This window comes from Oncorhynchus masou, chromosome 22, assembly GCF_036934945.1.
Source record: "Oncorhynchus masou masou isolate Uvic2021 chromosome 22, UVic_Omas_1.1, whole genome shotgun sequence".
NCBI classification, from domain to species: domain Eukaryota; kingdom Metazoa; phylum Chordata; class Actinopteri; order Salmoniformes; family Salmonidae; genus Oncorhynchus; species Oncorhynchus masou.
This window is the reverse complement of record NC_088233.1, coordinates 51,598,100-51,616,796: the sequence shown is the minus strand read 5'-3', so window position 1 is coordinate 51,616,796 and position 18,697 is coordinate 51,598,100. Positions and strand designations below refer to the sequence as shown.

The window sequence follows — 18,697 nt, the reverse complement described above, 5'->3', positions numbered from 1 at the left end:
CGTCTCCTTCCTGAGCGGTATGACGGCTGAGTGGTCCCATGGTGTTTATACTTGCGTTATAAAGTTTGTACAGATGAGTGGTACCTTCAGACATTTAGAAATTGCTCCCAAGGATGAACCAGCCTTGTGGAGGTCTACAATTTATTTTCTGAGGTCTTGGCTGATTTCTTTTGATTTTCCCATGATGTCAAGCAAAGAGGCACTGAGTTTGAAGGTAAGCTTTGAAATACATTCCATTTGACTCAAATGATGTCAATTAGCATCAGTCAGAAGCATCTAAAGCCATGACATCATTTTCTGGAATTTTCCAAGCTGTTTAAAGGCACAGTCAAATTAGTGTATGTGAACTTCTGCATAATCTGTCTGTAAAAAATTGTTGGAAAAATTACTTGTGTAGATGTCCTAACAGACTTGCCAAAACTATAGTTTAACAAGACATTTGTGGAGCGGTTGAAAAACAAGTTTTAATGACACCAACCTAAGTGTATGTAAACTTCCGACTTCAACTGTACAAGTAGTAAATACAGAGCGTTTGAGTGTTTCGCTATGTGTGTTCAAGAGCGCACACTGGACATTGGCCAAGGAGTAGGGTTGATCCGCGCATTCTGACATTCTTACCTCAACTCTAACTTCCGCAGTCAAGCACCCAAGTTAACTGACTAAAGTTGGCTTGCTTGCTAGCTACTTCCAGACACAAATTAGCAATCCCCTCAATCTGATCATTGTACTTGCCCTAGCAGAGCTTGTTATGCTGTTTTACATGTTATTTAGATTGCTGGTGACTGACTGTGCTGCTAGCAATAATTTAATAAAAAAAATATGCAGATGTTTACTGACACCGGTCATATTGTACAGGTGTTACGTGTTCATAAATTCATCAGTTATTCTGTCCTCTGTCACACTCAGACGAGAGTGCTCTGAAATCGGAGGAGATAGCCAGTGAATTTACGAACACATCCTTGGACACCTGGTCCCCACAATTTCCCATTCTTCCACACCGAATAGCCAGAAGTCTAGGTTGAAGATGGTAAGAAAGACAATGCTATTTAAAAAAAAAAAAAACAACATCTAAATGAACAGATTGACAGTAAAGCAGTTATGGTATGTGTGACTGCTAAGTAGTTTACTGAAATTCACTACAATTAATTTTATGATTCACTTTGATGGCGAACTTCTTGCTGCTACCATTCACTCCCAGTCGTTCAGAATGCGAATGCTGGTTCCTTGTTGAATAGTGGCACTACACATAGTACTTCTTATTTAATTTTGCATTGTGTAATTACAGAAAATGTACATATATGCAGTAAGTGGAATGTGGAATGACTGTTTCACAGTATTACTGTGATTCACTGAGATATTCGTCTAATGATTTCCCCCAGCAGGGCGGCATCGATTGTCAAAATAGATAGTTTTGATTTTGTGTCTGTGCTGGAAACGCACACCAGAAAGCACATCAGATAGAAGGAGAAGATGGGAGGCGGATGTTTCTTTTGAAACTGATGGAGCGTTGAGTGGAGATGAGTGAGAAGAAATGCATTGCAGTGGCAAACAAGAAGGGAAATAAGAAAAGTATTGTCATGGAATCTAGTAAAGCCTTGCTCTTACTTTTGGACCGAGGGCGTGATCTGGGAGATCCGTTTGACATCTCGAATATCATAGATGCGTTGGATAAGGTTGATAACAAGAAGTGGGCTTATCTTGATTTTTTTTGTGTGTCCGAAGAACAGAAGGGACTTTGCAACTGAAAAATATATTGAATTGGAATGTGTTGCGTGTGTGGATCTGTGTAGCAGGGCACCTATCAAGGGGGTTATCTCTGGAGTGGCGCTAGAAGTGTGTGCAAGGGATGTAACTGAAAAAGTAGATGCAGTAGTTGATGCACACCGACTGTCCTGTATGGTGGATGGAGTAAGGAAGACCACTCCATCCATTATTTTGTATTTGAAGAAGAGTCTCTTCCTTTGTGTATACAGTACCAGTCAAAAGTTTGGACACAGCTACTCATTCAAGGGTTTTTCTCTATTTGTAATAATTCTACATTGTAAGATAATCGTGAAGACATCAAAACTATGAAATAACAGAGAGCCATGACCAAAAACGTGTTAAAACAAATCAAAATATATTTTATATTTGAGATTCTTCAAATAGCCACCCTTTGCCTTGATGACAACTTTGCACACTCTTGGCATTCTCTCAGCCAGCTTCATGAGGGAGTCACCTGAAATACATTTCAATTAACAGGTGTGCCTGAAGTTAATTTGTGGAATTTCTTTCCTCCTTAATGAGTTTGAGCCAATCAGTTGTGTTGTGACATGGTTTGGTAAAAGACCAAGTCCATATTATGGCAAGAACAGCTCAAATAAGCAAAGAGAAACTGAGCTAAATGACTACCGCCCCGTAGCACTCACTTCCGTCATCATGAAGTGCTTTGAGAGACTAGTCAAGGACCATATCACCTCCACCCTACCTAACACCCTAAACCCACTCCAATTTGCTTACCGCCCAAATAGGTCCACAGACGATGCAATCTCAACCACACTGCACACTGCCCTAACCCATCTGGACAAGAGGAATACCTATGTGAGAATGCTGTTCATCGACTACAGCTCAGCATTTAACACCATAGTACCCTCCAAACTCGTCATCAAGCTCTAGACCCTGGGTCTCGACCTCGCCCTGTGAAACTGGGTACTGGACTTCCTGACGGGCCGCCCCCAGGTGGTGAGGGTAGGTAACAACATCTCCACCCCGCTGATCCTCAACACTGGGGCCCCACAAGGGTGCGTTCTGAGCCCTCTCCTGTGTACTCCCTGTTCACCCATGACTGCGTGGCCACGCACGCCTCCAACTCAATCATCAAGTTTGCGGACGACACAACAGTGGTATGCTTGATTACCAACAACGACGAAACGGCCTACAGGGAGGAGGTGAGGGCCCTCGGAGTGTGGTGTCAGGAAAATAACCTCACACTCAACGTCAACAAAACTAAGGAGATGATTGTGGACTTCAGGAAACAGCAGAGGGAACACCCCCCTATCCACATCGATGGAACAGTAGTGGAGAGGGTAGTAAGTTTTAAGTTCCTCTGCGTACACATCACAGACAAACTGAATTGGTCCACTCACACAGACAGCATCGTGAAGAAGGCGCAGCAGCGCCTCTTCAACCTCAGGAGGCTGAAGAAATTTGGCTTGTCAACAAAAGCACTCACAAACTTCTGCACAATCGAGAGCATCCTGTCGGGCTGTATCACCGCCTGGTACGGCAACTGCTCCGCCCACAACCATAAGGCTCTCCAGAGGGTAGTGAGGTCTGCACAATGCATCACTGGGGGCAAACTACCTGCCCTCCAGGACACCTACACCACCCGATGTCACAGGAAGGTCATAAAGATCATCAAGGACAACAACCACCCGAGCCACTGCCTGTTCACCCCGCTATCGTCCAGAAGGCGAGGTCAGTACAGGTGCATCAAAGCTGGAACCGAGAGACTGAAAAACAGCTTCTATCTCAAGGCCATCAGACTGTTAAGCAGCCACCACTAACATTGAGTGGCTGCTGCCAACACACTGACTCAACTCCAGCCACTTTAATAATGGGAATTGATGTAAAATATCACTTGCCACTTTAAACAATGCTACTTAATATGTTTACATACCCTACATTATTTCTCATATGTATACGTATATACTGTACTCTATATCATCTACTGCATCTTTATGTAATACATGTATCACTAGCCACTTTAAACTATGCCACTTTGTTTACATACTCATCTCATATGTATATACTGTACTCGATACCATCTACTGCATCTTGCCTATGCCGCTCTGTACCATCACTCATTCATATCTTTATGTACATATTCTTTATCCCTTTACACTTGTGTATAAGGTAGTAGTTTTGGAATTGTTAGCTAGATTACTCGTTGGTTATTACTGCATTGTCGAAACTAGAAGCACAAGCATTTCGCTACACTCGCATTAACATCTGCTAACCATGTGTATGTGACAAATAAAATTTGATTTGATTTAAAGAAATGACAGTCCACCATTACTTTAAGACATGAAGGTCAGTAATTCTGGAAAATTTCAAGAACTGAAAGTTTCTTCAAGTGCAGTCGCAAAAACCATCAACCGCTATGATGAAACTGGCTCTCATGAGGACCGCCACAGGAAAGGAAGACCCAGAGTTACCTCTGCTGCAGAGGATAGGTTCGAGTTACCAGCCTCAAAAATTGCAGATCTAATAAATGCTTCAGAGCCTTGGTTTCATGCATGTCAACATCAGAAGCCTTCTCCCTAAGTTTGTTTTACTCACTGCTTTAGCACACTCTGCTAACCCTGATGTCCTTGCCGTGTCTGAATCCTGGCTCAGGAAGGCCACCAAAAATTCAGAGATTTCCATACCCAACTATAACATCTTCCGTCAAGATAGAACTGCCAAAGGGGGAGGAGTTGCAGTCTACTGCAGAGATAGCCTGCAAAGTAATGTCATACTTTCCAGGTCCATACCCAAACAGTTCGAACTACTAATTCTGAAAATTACTCTCTCCAGAAATAAGTCGCTCACTGTTGCCGCCTGCTACCGACCCCCCTCAGCTCCCAGCTGTGCCCTGGACACCATTTGTGAATTGATTGCCCCCCATCTTGCTTCAGAGTTTGTTCTGTTAGGTGACCTAAACTGGGATATGCTTAACACCCCGGCAGTCCTACAATCTAAACTAGATGCCCTCAATCTCACACAAATCATCAAGGAACCCACCAGGTACAACCCTAACTCTGTAAGCAAGGGCACCCTCATAGACGTCATCCTGACCAACTGGCCCTCCAAATACACCTCCGCTGTCTTCAATCAGGATCTCAGCGACCACTGCCTCATTGCCTGTATCCGCTACGGTGCCGCAGTCAAACGACCACCCCTCATCACTGTCAAACGCTCCCTAAAACACTTCTATGAGCAGGCCTTTCTAATCGACCTGGCCCGGGTACCCTGGAAGGACATTGACCTCATCCCGTCAGTTGAGGATGCCTGGTCATTCTTTAAGAGTAACTTCCTCACCATTTTAGATAAGCATGCTCCGTTCAAAAAACAGAACTAAGAACAGATACAGCCCTTGGTTCACTCCAGACCTGACTGCCCTCGACCAGCACAAAAACATCCTGTGGCGGACTGCAATAGCATCGAACAGTCCCCGCGATATGCAACTGTTCAGGGAAGTCAGGAACCAATACACGCAGTCAGTCAGGAAAGCTAAGGCCAGCTTCTTCAGGCAGAAGTTTGCATCCTGTAGCTCCAACTCCAAAAAGTTCTGGGACACTGTGAAGTCCATGGAGAACAAGAGCACCTCCTCCCAGCTGCCCACTGCACTGAGGCTAGGGAACACGGTCACCACCGACAAATCCATGATTATTGAAAACTTCAACAAGCATTTCTCAATGGCTGGCCATGCCTTCCGCCTGGCTACTCCAACCTCGGCCAACGGCTCCGGGCCCCCCCGCAGCTCCTCGACCAAGCCTCTCCAGGTTCTCCTTTACCCAAATCCAGATAGCAGATGTTCTGAAAGAGCTGCAAAACCTGGACCCGTATAAATCAGCTGGGCTTGACAATCTGGACCCTCTATTTCTGAAACTATCCGCCGCCATTGTCGCAACCCCTATTACCAGCCTGTTCAACCTCTCTTTCATATCGTCTGAGATCCCCAAGGATTGGAAAGCTGCCGCAGTCATCCCCCTCTTCAAAGGGGGTGACATCCTGGACCCAAACTGTTACAGACCTATATCCATTCTGCCTTGCCTATCTAAGGTCTTCGAAAGCCAAGTCAACAAACAGGTCACTGACCATCTCGAATCCCACCGTACCTTCTCCGCTATGCAATCTGGTTTCCGAGCCGGTCACGGGTGCACCTCAGCCACACTCAAGGTACTAAACGACATCATAACCGCCATCGATAAAAGACAGTACTGTGCAGCCGTCTTCATCGACCTTGCCAAGGCTTTCGACTCTGTCAATCACCATATTCTTATCGGCAGACTCAGTAGCCTCGGTTTTTCGGATGACTGCCTTGCCTGGTTCACCAATTACTTTGCAGACAGAGTTCAGTGTGTCAAATCGGAGGGCATGCTGTCCGGTCCTCTGGCAGTCTCTATGGGGGTGCCACAGGGTTCAATTCTCGGGCCGACTCTTTTCTCTGTATATATCAATGATGTTGCTCTTGCTGCGGGCGATTCCTTGATCCACCTCTACGCAGACGACACCATTCTATATACTTTCGGCCCGTCATTGGACACTGTGCTATCTAACCTCCAAACGAGCTTCAATGCCATACAACACTCCTTCCGTGGCCTCCAACTGCTCTTAAACGCTAGTAAAACCAAATGCATGCTTTTCAACCGATCGCTGCCTGCACCTGCATGCCCGACTAGCATCACCACACTGGATGGTTCCGACCTTGAATATGTGGACACCTATAAGTACCTAGGTGTCTGGCTAGACTGCAAACTCTCCTTCCAGACCCATATCAAACATCTCCAATCGAAAATCAAATCATGAGTCGGCTTTCTATTCCGTAACAAAGCCTCCTTCACTCACGCTGCCAAGCTTACCCTAGTAAAACTGACTATCCTACCGATCCTCGACTTCGGCGATGTCATCTACAAAATTGCTTCCAACACTCTTCTCAGCAAACTGGATGCAGTCTATCACAGTGCCATCCGTTTTGTCACTAAAGCACCTTATACTACCCACCACTGCGACTTGTATGCTCTAGTCGGCTGGCCCTCGCTACATATTCGTCGCAAGACCCACTGGCTCCAGGTCTTCTACAAGGCCATGCTAGGTAAAGCTCCGCCTTATCTCAGTTCACTGGTCACGATGGCAACACCCATCCGTAGCACGCGCTCCAACAGGTGTATCTCACTGATCATCCCTAAAGCCAACACCTCATTCGGCCGCCTTTCGTTCCAGTACTCTGCTGCCTGTGATTGGAACGAATTGCAAAAATCGCTGAAGTTGGAGACCTTTATCTCCCTCACCAACTTCAAACATCAGCTATCTGAGCAGCTAACCGATCGCTGCAGCTGTACATAATCTATTGGTAAATAGCCCACCCATTTTCACCTACCTCATCCCCACAGTTTTTATTTATTTACTTTTCTGCTCTTTTGCACACCAATATCTCTACCTGTACATGATCATCTGATCATTTATCACTCCAGTGTTAATCTGCAATATTGTAATTATTCGCCTACCTCCTCATGCCTTTTGCACACATTGTATATAGACTCCCCTTTTTTTTCTACTGTGTTATTGACTTGTTAGTTGTTTACTCCATGTGTAACTCTGTGTTGTCTGTTCACACTGCTATGCTTTATCTTGGCCAGGTCGCAGTTGTAAATTAGAACTTGTTCTCAACTAGCCTACCTGGTTAAATAAAGGTGAAATAAAAAAATAAAATAAAAAGAGTTCAAGTAACAGACGCATCTCAACATCAACTATTCAGAGGAAGCTGTGTGAATGAGGCCTTAATGGTCTAATTGCTGCAAAGAAACCACTAATACAACCACTAAGACACCAATAAGAAGAAGGCTTGCTTGGGCCAAGAAACACGAGCAATGGACATTAGACCGGTGGAAATATGTCCTTTAGTCTGAGTCCAAATTTGAGATTTTTGGTTCCAACCGCTGTGTCTTTGTGAGACGCAGAGTAGGTGAGAACGGATGATCTCTGCAGTTGTGGTTCCCACCGTGAAGCATGGAGGAGGTGTGATGGTGCTTTGCTAGTCACACTCAGTGATTTATTTAGAATTCCAGACACACTTAACCAGCATGGCTACCACAGCATTCTGCAGCAATACGCCATCCCATCTGGTTTGAGCTTAGTCCCACTATTATTATTTTTTACATTTACATACATTTACATTTAAGTCATTTAGCAGACGCTCTTATCCAGAGCGACTTACAAATTGGTGAATTCACCTTCTGACATCCAGTGGAACAGCCACTTTACAATAGTGCATCTAAATCATTTAAGGGGGGGGTGAGAAGGATTACTTATCCTATCCTAGGTATTCCTTGAAGAGGTGGGGTTTCAGGTGTCTCCGGAAGGTGGTGATTGACTCCGCTGTCCTGGCGTCGTGAGGGAGTTTGATCCACCATTGGGGGGCCAGAGCAGCGAACAGTTTTGACTGGGCTGAGCGGGAACTGTACTTCCTCAGTGGTAGGGAGGCGAGCAGGCCAGAGGTGGATGAACGCAATGCCCTTGTTTGGGTGTAGGGCCTGATCAGAGCCTGGAGGTACTGCGGTGCCGTTCCCCTCACAGCTCCGTAGGCAAGCACCATGGTCTTGTAGCGGATGTGAGCTTCAACTGGAAGCCAGTGGAGAGAGCGGAGGAGCGGGGTGACGTGAGAGAACTTGGGAAGGTTGAACACCAGACGGGCTGCGGCGTTCTGGATGAGTTGTAGGGGTTTAATGGCACAGGCAGGGAGCCCAGCCAACAGCGAGTTGCAGTAATCCAGACGGGAGATGACAAGTGCCTGGATTAGGACCTGCGCCGCTTCCTGTGTGAGGCAGGGTCGTACTCTGCGGATGTTGTAGAGCATGAACCTACAGGAACGGGCCACCGCCATGATGTTGGTTGAGAACGACAGGGTGTTGTCCAGGATCACGCCAAGGTTCTTAGAGCTCTGGGAGGAGGACACAATGGAGTTGTCAACCGTGATGGCGAGATCATGGAACGGGCAGTCCTTCCCCGGGAGGAAGAGCAGCTCCGTCTTGCCGAGGTTCAGCTTGAGGTGGTGATCCGTCATCCACACTGATATGTCTGCCAGGCATGCAGAGATGCGATTCGCCACCTGGTCATCAGAAGGGGGAAAGGAGAAGATTAATTGTGTGTAGTCTGCATAGCAATGATAGGAGAGACCATGTGAGGTTATGACAGAGCCAAGTGACTTGGTGTATAGCGAGAATAGGAGAGGGCCTAGAACAGAGCCCTGGGGGACACCAGTGGTGAGAGCGCGTGGCGGGAGACAGATTCTCGCCACGCCACCTGGTAGGAGCGACCTGTCAGGTAGGACGCAATCCAAGCGTGGGCCGCACCGGAGATGCCCAACTCGGAGAGGGTGGAGAGGAGGATCTGATGGTTCACAGTATCGAAGGCAGCCGATAGGTCTAGAAGGATGAGAGCAGAGGAGAGAGAGTTAGCTTTAGCAGTGCGGAGCGCCTCCGTGATACAGAGAAGAGCAGTCTCAGTTGAATGACTAGTCTTGAAACCTGACTGATTTGGATCAAGAAGGTCATTCTGAGAGAGATAGCGGGAGAGCTGGCCAAGGACGGCACGTTCAAGAGTTTTGGAGAGAAAAGAAAGAAGGGATACTGGTCTGTAGTTGTTGACATCGGAGGGATCGAGTGTAGGTTTTTTCAGAAGGGGTGCAACTCTCGCTCTCTTGAAGACGGAAGGGACGTAGCCAGCGGTCAGGGATGAGTTGATGAGCGAGGTGAGGTAAGGGAGAAGGTCTCCGGAAATGGTCTGGAGAAGAGAGGAGGGGATAGGGTCAAGCGGGCAGGTTGTTGGGCGGCCGGCCGTCACAAGAAGCGAGATTTCATCTGGAGAGAGAGGGGAGAAAGAGGTCAGAGCACAGGGTAGGGCAGTGTGAGCAGAACCAGCGGTGTCGTTTGACTTAGCAAACGAGGATCGGATGTCGTCGACCTTCTTTTCAAAATGTTTGACATCTGCAGAGAGGGAGGAGGGGGGAGGGGGAGGAGGATTCAGGAGGGAGGAGAAGGTGGCAAAGAGCTTCCTAGGGTTAGAGGCAGATGCTTGGAATTTAGAGTGGTAGAAAGTGGCTTTAGCAGCAGAGACAGAGGAGGAAAATGTAGAGAGGAGGGAGTGAAAGGATGCCAGGTCCGCAGGGAGGCGAGTTTTCCTCCATTTCCGCTCGGCTGCCCGGAGCTCTGTTCTGTGAGCTCGCAATGAGTCGTCGAGCCACGGAGCGGAGGGGAGGACCGAGCCGGCCTGGAGGATAGGGGACATAGAGAGTCAAAGGATGCAGAAAGGGAAGAGAGGAGGGTTGAGGAGGCAGAATCAGGAGATAGGTTGGAGAAGGTATGAGCAGAGGGAAGAGATGATAGGATGGAAGAGGAGAGAGTAGCGGGGGAGAGAGAGCGAAGGTTGGGACGGCGCGATACCATCCGAGTAGGGGCAGTGTGGGAAGTGTTGGATGAGAGCGAGAGGGAAAAGGATACAAGGTAGTGGTCGGAGACTTGGAGGGGAGTTGCAATGAGGTTAGTGGAAGAACAGCATCTAGTAAAGATGAGGTCGAGCGTATTGCCTGCCTTGTGAGTAGGGGGGAAGGTGAGAGGGTGAGGTCAAAAGAGGAGAGGAGTGGAAAGAAGGAGGCAGAGAGGAATGAGTCAAAGGTAGACGTGGGGAGGTTAAAGTCGCCCAGGACTGTGAGAGGTGAGCCGTCCTCAGGAAAGGAGCTTATCAAGGCATCAAGCTCATTGATGAACTCTCCGAGGAACCTGGAGGGCGATAAATGATAAGGATGTTAAGCTTGAAAGGGCTGGTAACTGTGACAGCATGGAATTCAAAGGAGGCGATAGACAGATGGGTAAGGGGAGAAAGAGAGAATGACCACTTGGGAGAGATGAGGATCCCGGTGCCACCACCCCGCTGACCAGAAGCTCTCGGGGTGTGCGAGAACACGTGGGCGGACGAAGAGAGAGCAGTAGGAGTAGCAGTGTTATCTGTGGTGATCCATGTTTCCGTCAGTGCCAAGAAGTCGAGGGACTGGAGGGAGGCATAGGCTGAGATGAACTCTGCCTTGTTGGCCGCAGATCGGCAGTTCCAGAGGCTACCGGAGACCTGGAACTCCACGTGGGTCGTGCGCGCTGGGACCACCAGATTAGGGTGGCCGCGGCCACGCGGTGTGGAGCGTTTGTATGGTCTGTGCAGAGAGGAGAGAACAGGGATAGATAGACACATAGTTGACAGGCTACAGAAGAGGCTACGCTAATGCAAAGGAGATTGGAATGACAAGTGGACTACACGTCTCGAATGTTCAGAAAGTTAAGCTTACGTAGCAAGAATCTTATTGACTAAAATGATTGAAATGATACAGTACTGCTGGAGTAGGCTAGCTGGCAGTGGCTGCGTTGTTGACTTTGTAGGCTAGCTGGCAGTGGCTGCGATGTTGACACTACACTAATCAAGTCGTTCCGTGCGAGTGTAATAGTTTCTACAGTGCTGCTATTCGGGGCTAGCTGGCTAGCTAGCAGTGTTGATTGCGTTACGTTACGTTACCCAACACACCTCCAGGCTGTAAAAGAACTCCCCATCCCGACAATAGCTGGCTAGCTAACCTAGAAAATCGCTCTAGACTACACAATTGTCTAGATACAAAGACGGCTATGTAGCTAGCTAGCTACGATCAAACAAATCAAACCGTTGTACTGTAATAGTTTCTACAGTGCTGCTATTCGGGGGCTAGCTGGCTAGCTAGCAGTGTTGATTGCGTTACGTTACGTTTCAACAGGACCATGACCCAACACACCTCCAGGCTGTGTAAGGGCTATTTAACAAAGAAGTAGAGTGATGGAGTGCTGCATCAGATGACCTCCACAATCCCCCGACCTCAACCCAATTGAGATGGTTTGGGATGAGTTGGACCACAGAGTGAAGGAAAGGCAGCCAACAAGTGCTCAGCATATGTGGGAACCTGTTCAACATGTTTGGAAAAGCATTCCAGATGAAGCTGGTTGGGAGAATGCCAAGTGTGCAAAGCTGTCATCAAGGTAAAGGGTGGCTACTTTGAAGAACCTCAAATGTAAAATATATTTTGATTTGTAAAAAAAAAAAAAAAAAAAAAAGTCTACTAAGTGATTCCATGTGTTATTTCATAGTTTTGATGTCTTCACTATTATTCTACAATATAGGAAATAGTAAAACAATTAAGAAACACCCTTGAATGAGTAGGTGTCAACTTTTGACTGGTTCTTTATATTTAGGCTATGCGAGCTAACCTGTAAGAGGCTTTGTGCTCAAACTCATGCAGTGTGATAAATGTAAATATGTGAAGTGTATGTTGACGGGAGGAGTATTATATGCCATTTGAGGCGAAATGCTGCAATTGTGGTGGCGAGCATGCGCCCGAATGCAGGAAGTGCCCTGTTAGGGTGAAGCAGACAGAGGTGGCGAGAAGAGTGGAAGGCGGCAGTAAAGTTTAAGAAACCATGGTATTTGGATTAGAGAAATTAGTAAATGCTACTCGCCAACAGGATCCTGACATGTTGCATGTTAAAAAAGTGCAAACGTATTGGGAAATCTAAGAAAATAGGCAGTGTTGTGGCTTAATGTTTTTTGGCATTACAAGGAATCCTGTTGCTGAATGTTCCATCCTGTAGGGATGTGATTTGGACTATGACTGAAGGAGTGGGATTGGTTTTAGGATTTAATTTTGTATTGTATTTTTTTCCACTTTCTCGTAGTTTATTTTTTCCCCCTTGTTCATTACCCGTATAGTGTGGCAGCATACACCTTTAACCTTTGTTTGCAGGCTATCATAATACCAGAGAAGACGACTGTGGCTGTGTTTATCTAGTGAAAATAGGGTCAAGTGGCCAATGTAGAAATCACAGTATATTCCTGGTTGCAAAAATGTGAAACTTATCTATGAGAAACGATGCACTGAATAGTGTAGGAAATCATTGTACCATAGTTGGACTAAAACCAAGAGTAAAAGGCTCAAGTGCGAGTTTCTGCCATGTTACAGGAGAGTGGGGAGATTTTGTCATAAATGACAATGTGTCAATGTGAATAATTTCAGATATTTCAGGGGTATTACATTAGTTGTATAGCTAATATGCGGTGTTTGTAGATCAACAGGTGAATGAACCTACAGCAGCCAAGGATAATCATGGCTGGGGTCATTTTTGCTGTTCTCCAAATAGTATTGTTTTTTTAATTGTATAGAAATGCAGTAAATGAGCTTCAACTTTGAGATATCCTTCAACTTCACTAAAACTCCAACCCTGGTTATGGCCCTGCACTCATCAGATGAAGGATATCAGTCAAACAATCAGGTATTTTAAACAGTTATTTGTGTATAACATTAGCTCAAATTGCAATGATTAACGTTACATGTCGACAAAAACTTTCTCATAACCCAGCTAAGCAACTCACGTATGGCAGGCTATGGAACCATCGGCATTGGGTAAGGAAATATGTGTGTACAGTTGTAGATACCAAACCAGCTTATTAATTGAAAACAATGGTTTTCTTTGTTAACGTGACATGACGGACATCTGCATTCATCCTTGCGTGCTGACAAGATAGCCAATGCAATGCCTGAGGCAGGAATATTTAGCTAACCAGCTAGTGCACCCACTGGCAGGCAGCTTGTGGTCGGTCATTCGGTGTTCAAACAAGATAGCTGAAAAAGGAGAAAAATTTAACTCCGGTAGTTGGGGCTAGCTAACGTTGGGTAGTTACCGGCTTTGCATACATTCATTCTGCACAATGCTAGTGGGTGAAGATTAAAGTCAATTCAGGCGGTTTTCATAAATGGAACAGATTAGCGACCTATCCAGCAGTACAATTGGAGTTAGCTGGTAATACATTTCCCCAAAAAAATGACATACAGATACATGGCTCTGACTAGCATACAGCAAGGTCAGCTGAAACCAAGGCAATTTTTGTAGTTGGCTAACTTGCTTTGTTAATGGAGGAAATGCTATCTAACAACCTAGAAAAATGGAGGCTTGATAACAAGAATAGTGTTGAGGATTTTATAGAAATGTTAAACTTAGTATATACATTATTAATTCGTCTAGTTATTACGGCGGTGATCTGCATGTGGTTTTATTTGCATTCTCGAATGCAGCTTTCCGACGCTCGCAACCCGGAACTACCAGAAAGGCTTTGTTTACAAACATTTGCGAGCATTTTGTTCAGTCTCATTTTCGAATGTTGTGTGCGCGAGGGTTGCGGGTGAAAGTACAGCCCCTTTCCAGTTAATATTTGAGGGACTTCTCAAACTGCCAATAATAACTACAATACCATCCCACTTTGCCGCTTCTTTCGAGTCCCGACCAATAACATTGTTCAGTGGGTGGGAAAGAGAAATACACAATCGTGGCCACGCCTCTTGTTTAAGAACCGAGCGGAGGTTGTTTTCTCTCGAGGATAATTTTCCTATTGCGGTCCGGGGCGGTGATTGTTCAAATACTTATAGCTGTTTAAATTATTTTATTTACAAAAGTATATGCATGCTCCTGTTAGTCTTTTCGGCTTTCAAAGGTTTAAGTTTATACCCACGAATTGACTGCAACTTTAACGTGCCTGTTCAAGTCTGTTACCAGGGCAGGGGGTGAGTTCATTTGTCAAGAATTGAAAAAACAATCATTGTTTAGTTTGAATTTAGCTATTTCCCGATAGCAACTTTGATATAGCTAGCACTAAAGGGAAACTGGCGTGTGGAACCGTACTTTCAGTCACTGCTGAAGTACTCTTTAGCACAGATTTGAGGAAAAGGGGTGGTAAATTGGCTACCATGTGAATATTTTGCACCGCTAACTTATTGTAGATAGTCTGCCGTGCGCCACTCGAATCGATTCTCAATGTGTTGTTTATGTTGTATGCTAGCAAGACAGCTTAGCTAACTAACACACCTACCTACCTTTGCAATGGACACAAATTGGTAGTTTGCGAATTTTTAAAAGGCACCGTTAATGTCATATATTGTTGTGGTGGTCTTATCTATGGCATTTGAAAACTAACTAGTTGACGTTAGTATGTTTTCTCTAAAGCACTCAATACTTGAGTCGTTATCCAAAGGCGGGCACTGGATCGCTTCGTCTTGTAACTCGGCTACTCGCGGTCGGTGTTCTGAAATGGTGACAGGCCGCAAAGCGGAGGGGGAGGGTAGAGGGGACTGGCCATTACTTTCAACTTGAAAATAAGGCCGAAGCTATTATTGTGGCCAATACACTTGCACATGAGCCGTTCTCCTTTATACTTAACTCACAATGCCTTTATTTGGGGAAACCCTGGTGGTTTGTTTGCAAGCTAGTCATGTGGCTACGATCAAGATACACAGCATAAGTGGTTAACAAACTAATTTGTGACGTTAGTGTGTTGGCAGTTAGTTAACTACCTGATTGAAGACGCTTGCTAAGTTAACGACATGTTGGCTAGTTAGCGAGTCGGCCAGCCGAGGTTGTCGAGGTAGGTGGCACCTACCACGTGTGTCGGCTAGCCACAGATGTATTGGCATATTAATTCAATATAGCTAACGTTGACTCAACTTTTGCTAGCAAGGTTGCCATTTCTAAGCATAAATGTAGCATTGTGTAACTTACAGGAAGGAGCCTGTCCGAAATGTTAACCAGCTGCTCGCTAGATATTTTATTACATAAGAATATTTATTGGAACCTTTCATTACACTAAGAAAGTAGAAATCTCATATTGATTATTGTTTTGTCATACGAAAATGCAGGAAATAAATCACTACCACGGTAGCTAGATCATGAATGGAATGTAGCAAGCTAGTCACATTCAATCATGGGTGTATTCATTTACCTCTTCGAACGGAAACCGTATAAGAAGCAAACGAATGGGGACGAACCCTCCTGAAGGTGTCCAGTAAACTCGTTTTTATTGCAAAACATTTTCCGTTAGGAATAAACGGTTTCTGTTCTGCAAAGTAAATCGGCGTAATGTTTTGAATACACCCCAGTACTGTGACGTCGCTTCGATTGGCAACTCGGAGTTCTGCAGCATGCCTTGGCTGCTTGGTTGTTTTCAGTCTACATAGTATTGCAACACGTGCCACTCGTATTTTCATGTCCATGTATAGCTTCAGATTCAAATGACACACTCATACTTTCTTCCCAGCATGGATGTTTGAAATAAATACATCCTGTTTGTGTATTAAGTTTAGGCTTACATAAAAAAATGTATACCTTCCTACCTGAAAGTACATATATTCTTGAGTGAAAAGGTTAACACAACTTTTGCGCGAGTATGACCAAAAAACGGCCCGGTAAATACATGACTACCCAGACGCCATGCTGAAGTTGTTTCGTCCGCAGGTCTTTCAGCCCCCTCGAGCATGAGTTCAAAATGAAACGGCGCTTGGAGGAACAGGAACCGGTATTTGCGTCCCAACAGCGGCGCCTCACCTGCAGCACGGAGGCTTTCCAGCACCGTGTCCTGGCCCCAGCGCCTGCCGCATACGAGGCGGTGGGCGACAGCATGCAGCCTACCGCAGGCAACATTCAGTATTCTGTCCCACAGGGCTACCAGGTACGCATGGCTACACACGCAACCAAGTTCTACGGGTTCATAGGTTTAACTGCAATTTTTAATCATAAATGAGCAGTAACTTCCCTAATTGTGATATTCTGTTGCAATGTACACTTTGGAATGATTTAACAATTGATCAATCAATTCCAGAACTGCATTCAGAAAACAACCAAACAATTAGTAATTTCCTCCCCCCAAAATAAATGCCTTATATGCATTTGCACTACTGATCAAAAGTTTTAGAACACCTATTCATTCAAGGTTTTTTATTTATTTATTACTATTTTCTACATTGTATAATAATACTGAAGACGTACAAATTATGAAATTACACATATGGAATCATGTAATAACCAAAAAGTGTTAAACAAATCAAAATATATTTTATATTTTTGATTCTTAAAATAGCCACCCTTTGCCTTGATGACAGTTCTGCACACTCTTGGCATTCTCCATATTATGGCAAGAACAGCTCAAATAAGCAAAGAGAAATGACAGTCCATCATTACCAGAAGACATGAAGGTCAGTCAATCCGGAAAATGTAAATAACTCAGTTTCTTTTTAAGTGCAGTCGCAAAAACCATCAAGCGCTATGATGAAACTGGCTCTCATGAGGACCGCCACAGGAAAGGAAGACCCAGAGTTACCACTGCTGCAGAGGATAAGTTCATTAGAGTTACCAGCCTCAGAAATTGCAGCTCTAATAAATGCTTCACTGAATTCAAGTAGCAGATGCATCTCAACATCAACTGTTCAGAGGAGGCTGCGTGAATCAGGCCTTCACGATCGAATTGCTACAAAGAAACCACTACTAAAGGATGCCAATAAGAAGAGGCTTGCTTGTGCCAATAAACATGAGCAATGGACATTAGACCTGTGGAAATTTGTTCTGGAGTCCAAATTTGACATTTTTTGGGGGTTCCACCCTCCGTGTCTTTGTGAGACGCAATGTGAGTGAACGGATGTGGTTCCCACCGTGAAGCATGGAGGAGGTGTGATGGTATGCAGGTGCTTTGCTGGTGACACTGTCAGTGATTTATTTAGAGTTCAAGGCACACTTAACCAGCATGGCTACCACAGCATTCTGCAGCGTTACGCCATCCCATCTGGTTTGCTCTTAGTGGGACTATCATTTGTTTTTCAACAGGACAATGGCCCAAAACCTCCAGGCTATGTAAGGGCTATTTGACCAAGACGGAGAGTGATGGAGTGCTGCATCAGATGACCTGGCCTCCACAATACCCCGACCTCAACCCAATTGAGATGGTTTGGGATGAGTTGGACCACAGAGTGAAGGAAAAGCAGCCAACAAGTGCTCAGTATATGTGTGAACTCCTTCAACACGGTTGGAAAAGCATTCCAGGTGAAGCTGGTTGAGACAATGCCAAGAGTGTGCAAAGCTGTCATCAAGGCAACGGGTGGCTATTTTAAAGAATCTAATATATATTTTAAAATATTTTTATTTGTTTAATACTTGTTTGGGTTACCACATGCTTCCACATGTTTTGATGTCTTCACTATTATTCTACAATGTAGAAAATAGTACAAATAAAACCAATTTGACTCTGTGTCCCCCCTACAGGTCCCCACAGTGCCACAGAACTCGAGTAGTCATGTGCACACCCCTAGCCCAACTGTACACCACCACAGCCCAGCGGTCCAGCCCCACGGGCCCCCTGTGATGCAGTGCCACGCTCACCCCCCTGCCTCAGCCCAGGGCCAGCAGCAATTCCAGAGGCTCAAGGTGAGAACCTCCTGGGCCCCCCATTTGGTGCTTTCCAGGCCAGCCTAATGAGAGCAATTTAGATTTTATTCTGAAATATAATCAAATAATAAATCAGACTTAGTGATGGATATCTTTCTGTCTCTCAGGTGGAAGATGCTTTGTCTTACCTGGACCAAGTGAAACTCCAGTTTGGCAACCAACCTCAAGTCTACAATGACTTCCTGGACATCATGAAGGAGTTCAAGTCTCAAAGGTGAGGTCATTCACAATTGACATTTAAAGTTTTGCTTCTCTCTTACTCTAGCATGACAAAAGTTAACTGCCTTTCAAGCAAATATGTTTCTCTGTTTCGTCACAGTATTGACACTCCAGGGGTGATAAGCAGGGTATCCCAGCTCTTCAAAGGCCACCCCGACCTCATTATGGGATTCAACACCTTCCTGCCACCGGGCTACAAGATCGAGGTTGCGACCAACGACCTGGTCAATGTAACCACGCCGGGTCAGATCCACCACATCACCCCTCACGGCATTTCTGTCTCACAAATCCCCCTGTCGGGACCACCCACCCCGCACCAGCCCCAGGTGCCAGCCCCCACCACCACCTCTGCACCATCCCCTCCCACACAGCCAACCCCTACCAAGATGAGCAAGGTGAGTGGGTGAAAA

General features: G+C 45.5%; 1 protein-coding gene across 3 annotated transcripts in view; it reads left to right on the top strand.

Moving 5' to 3' along the window:
• The window catches only part of sin3aa (SIN3 transcription regulator family member Aa), a 42,114-nt gene that overhangs the window by 9,291 nt on the left and 14,126 nt on the right, over positions 1-18,697 (top strand). For 2 of the 3 annotated variants that reach the window (XM_064930548.1, XM_064930547.1), the window contains exons 1-5: positions 14,050-14,365; positions 16,089-16,302; positions 17,886-18,047; positions 18,176-18,282; positions 18,388-18,682. In XM_064930548.1, the coding sequence (XP_064786620.1) occupies positions 14,265-14,365; positions 16,089-16,302; positions 17,886-18,047; positions 18,176-18,282; positions 18,388-18,682 (879 nt within the window). In that variant the 5' untranslated portion in view covers positions 14,050-14,264. Of the gene's footprint in view, positions 1-14,049; positions 14,366-16,088; positions 16,303-17,885; positions 18,048-18,175; positions 18,283-18,387; positions 18,683-18,697 lie in introns of those variants that run through there. The other variant, XM_064930549.1, reaches the window with a different exon arrangement.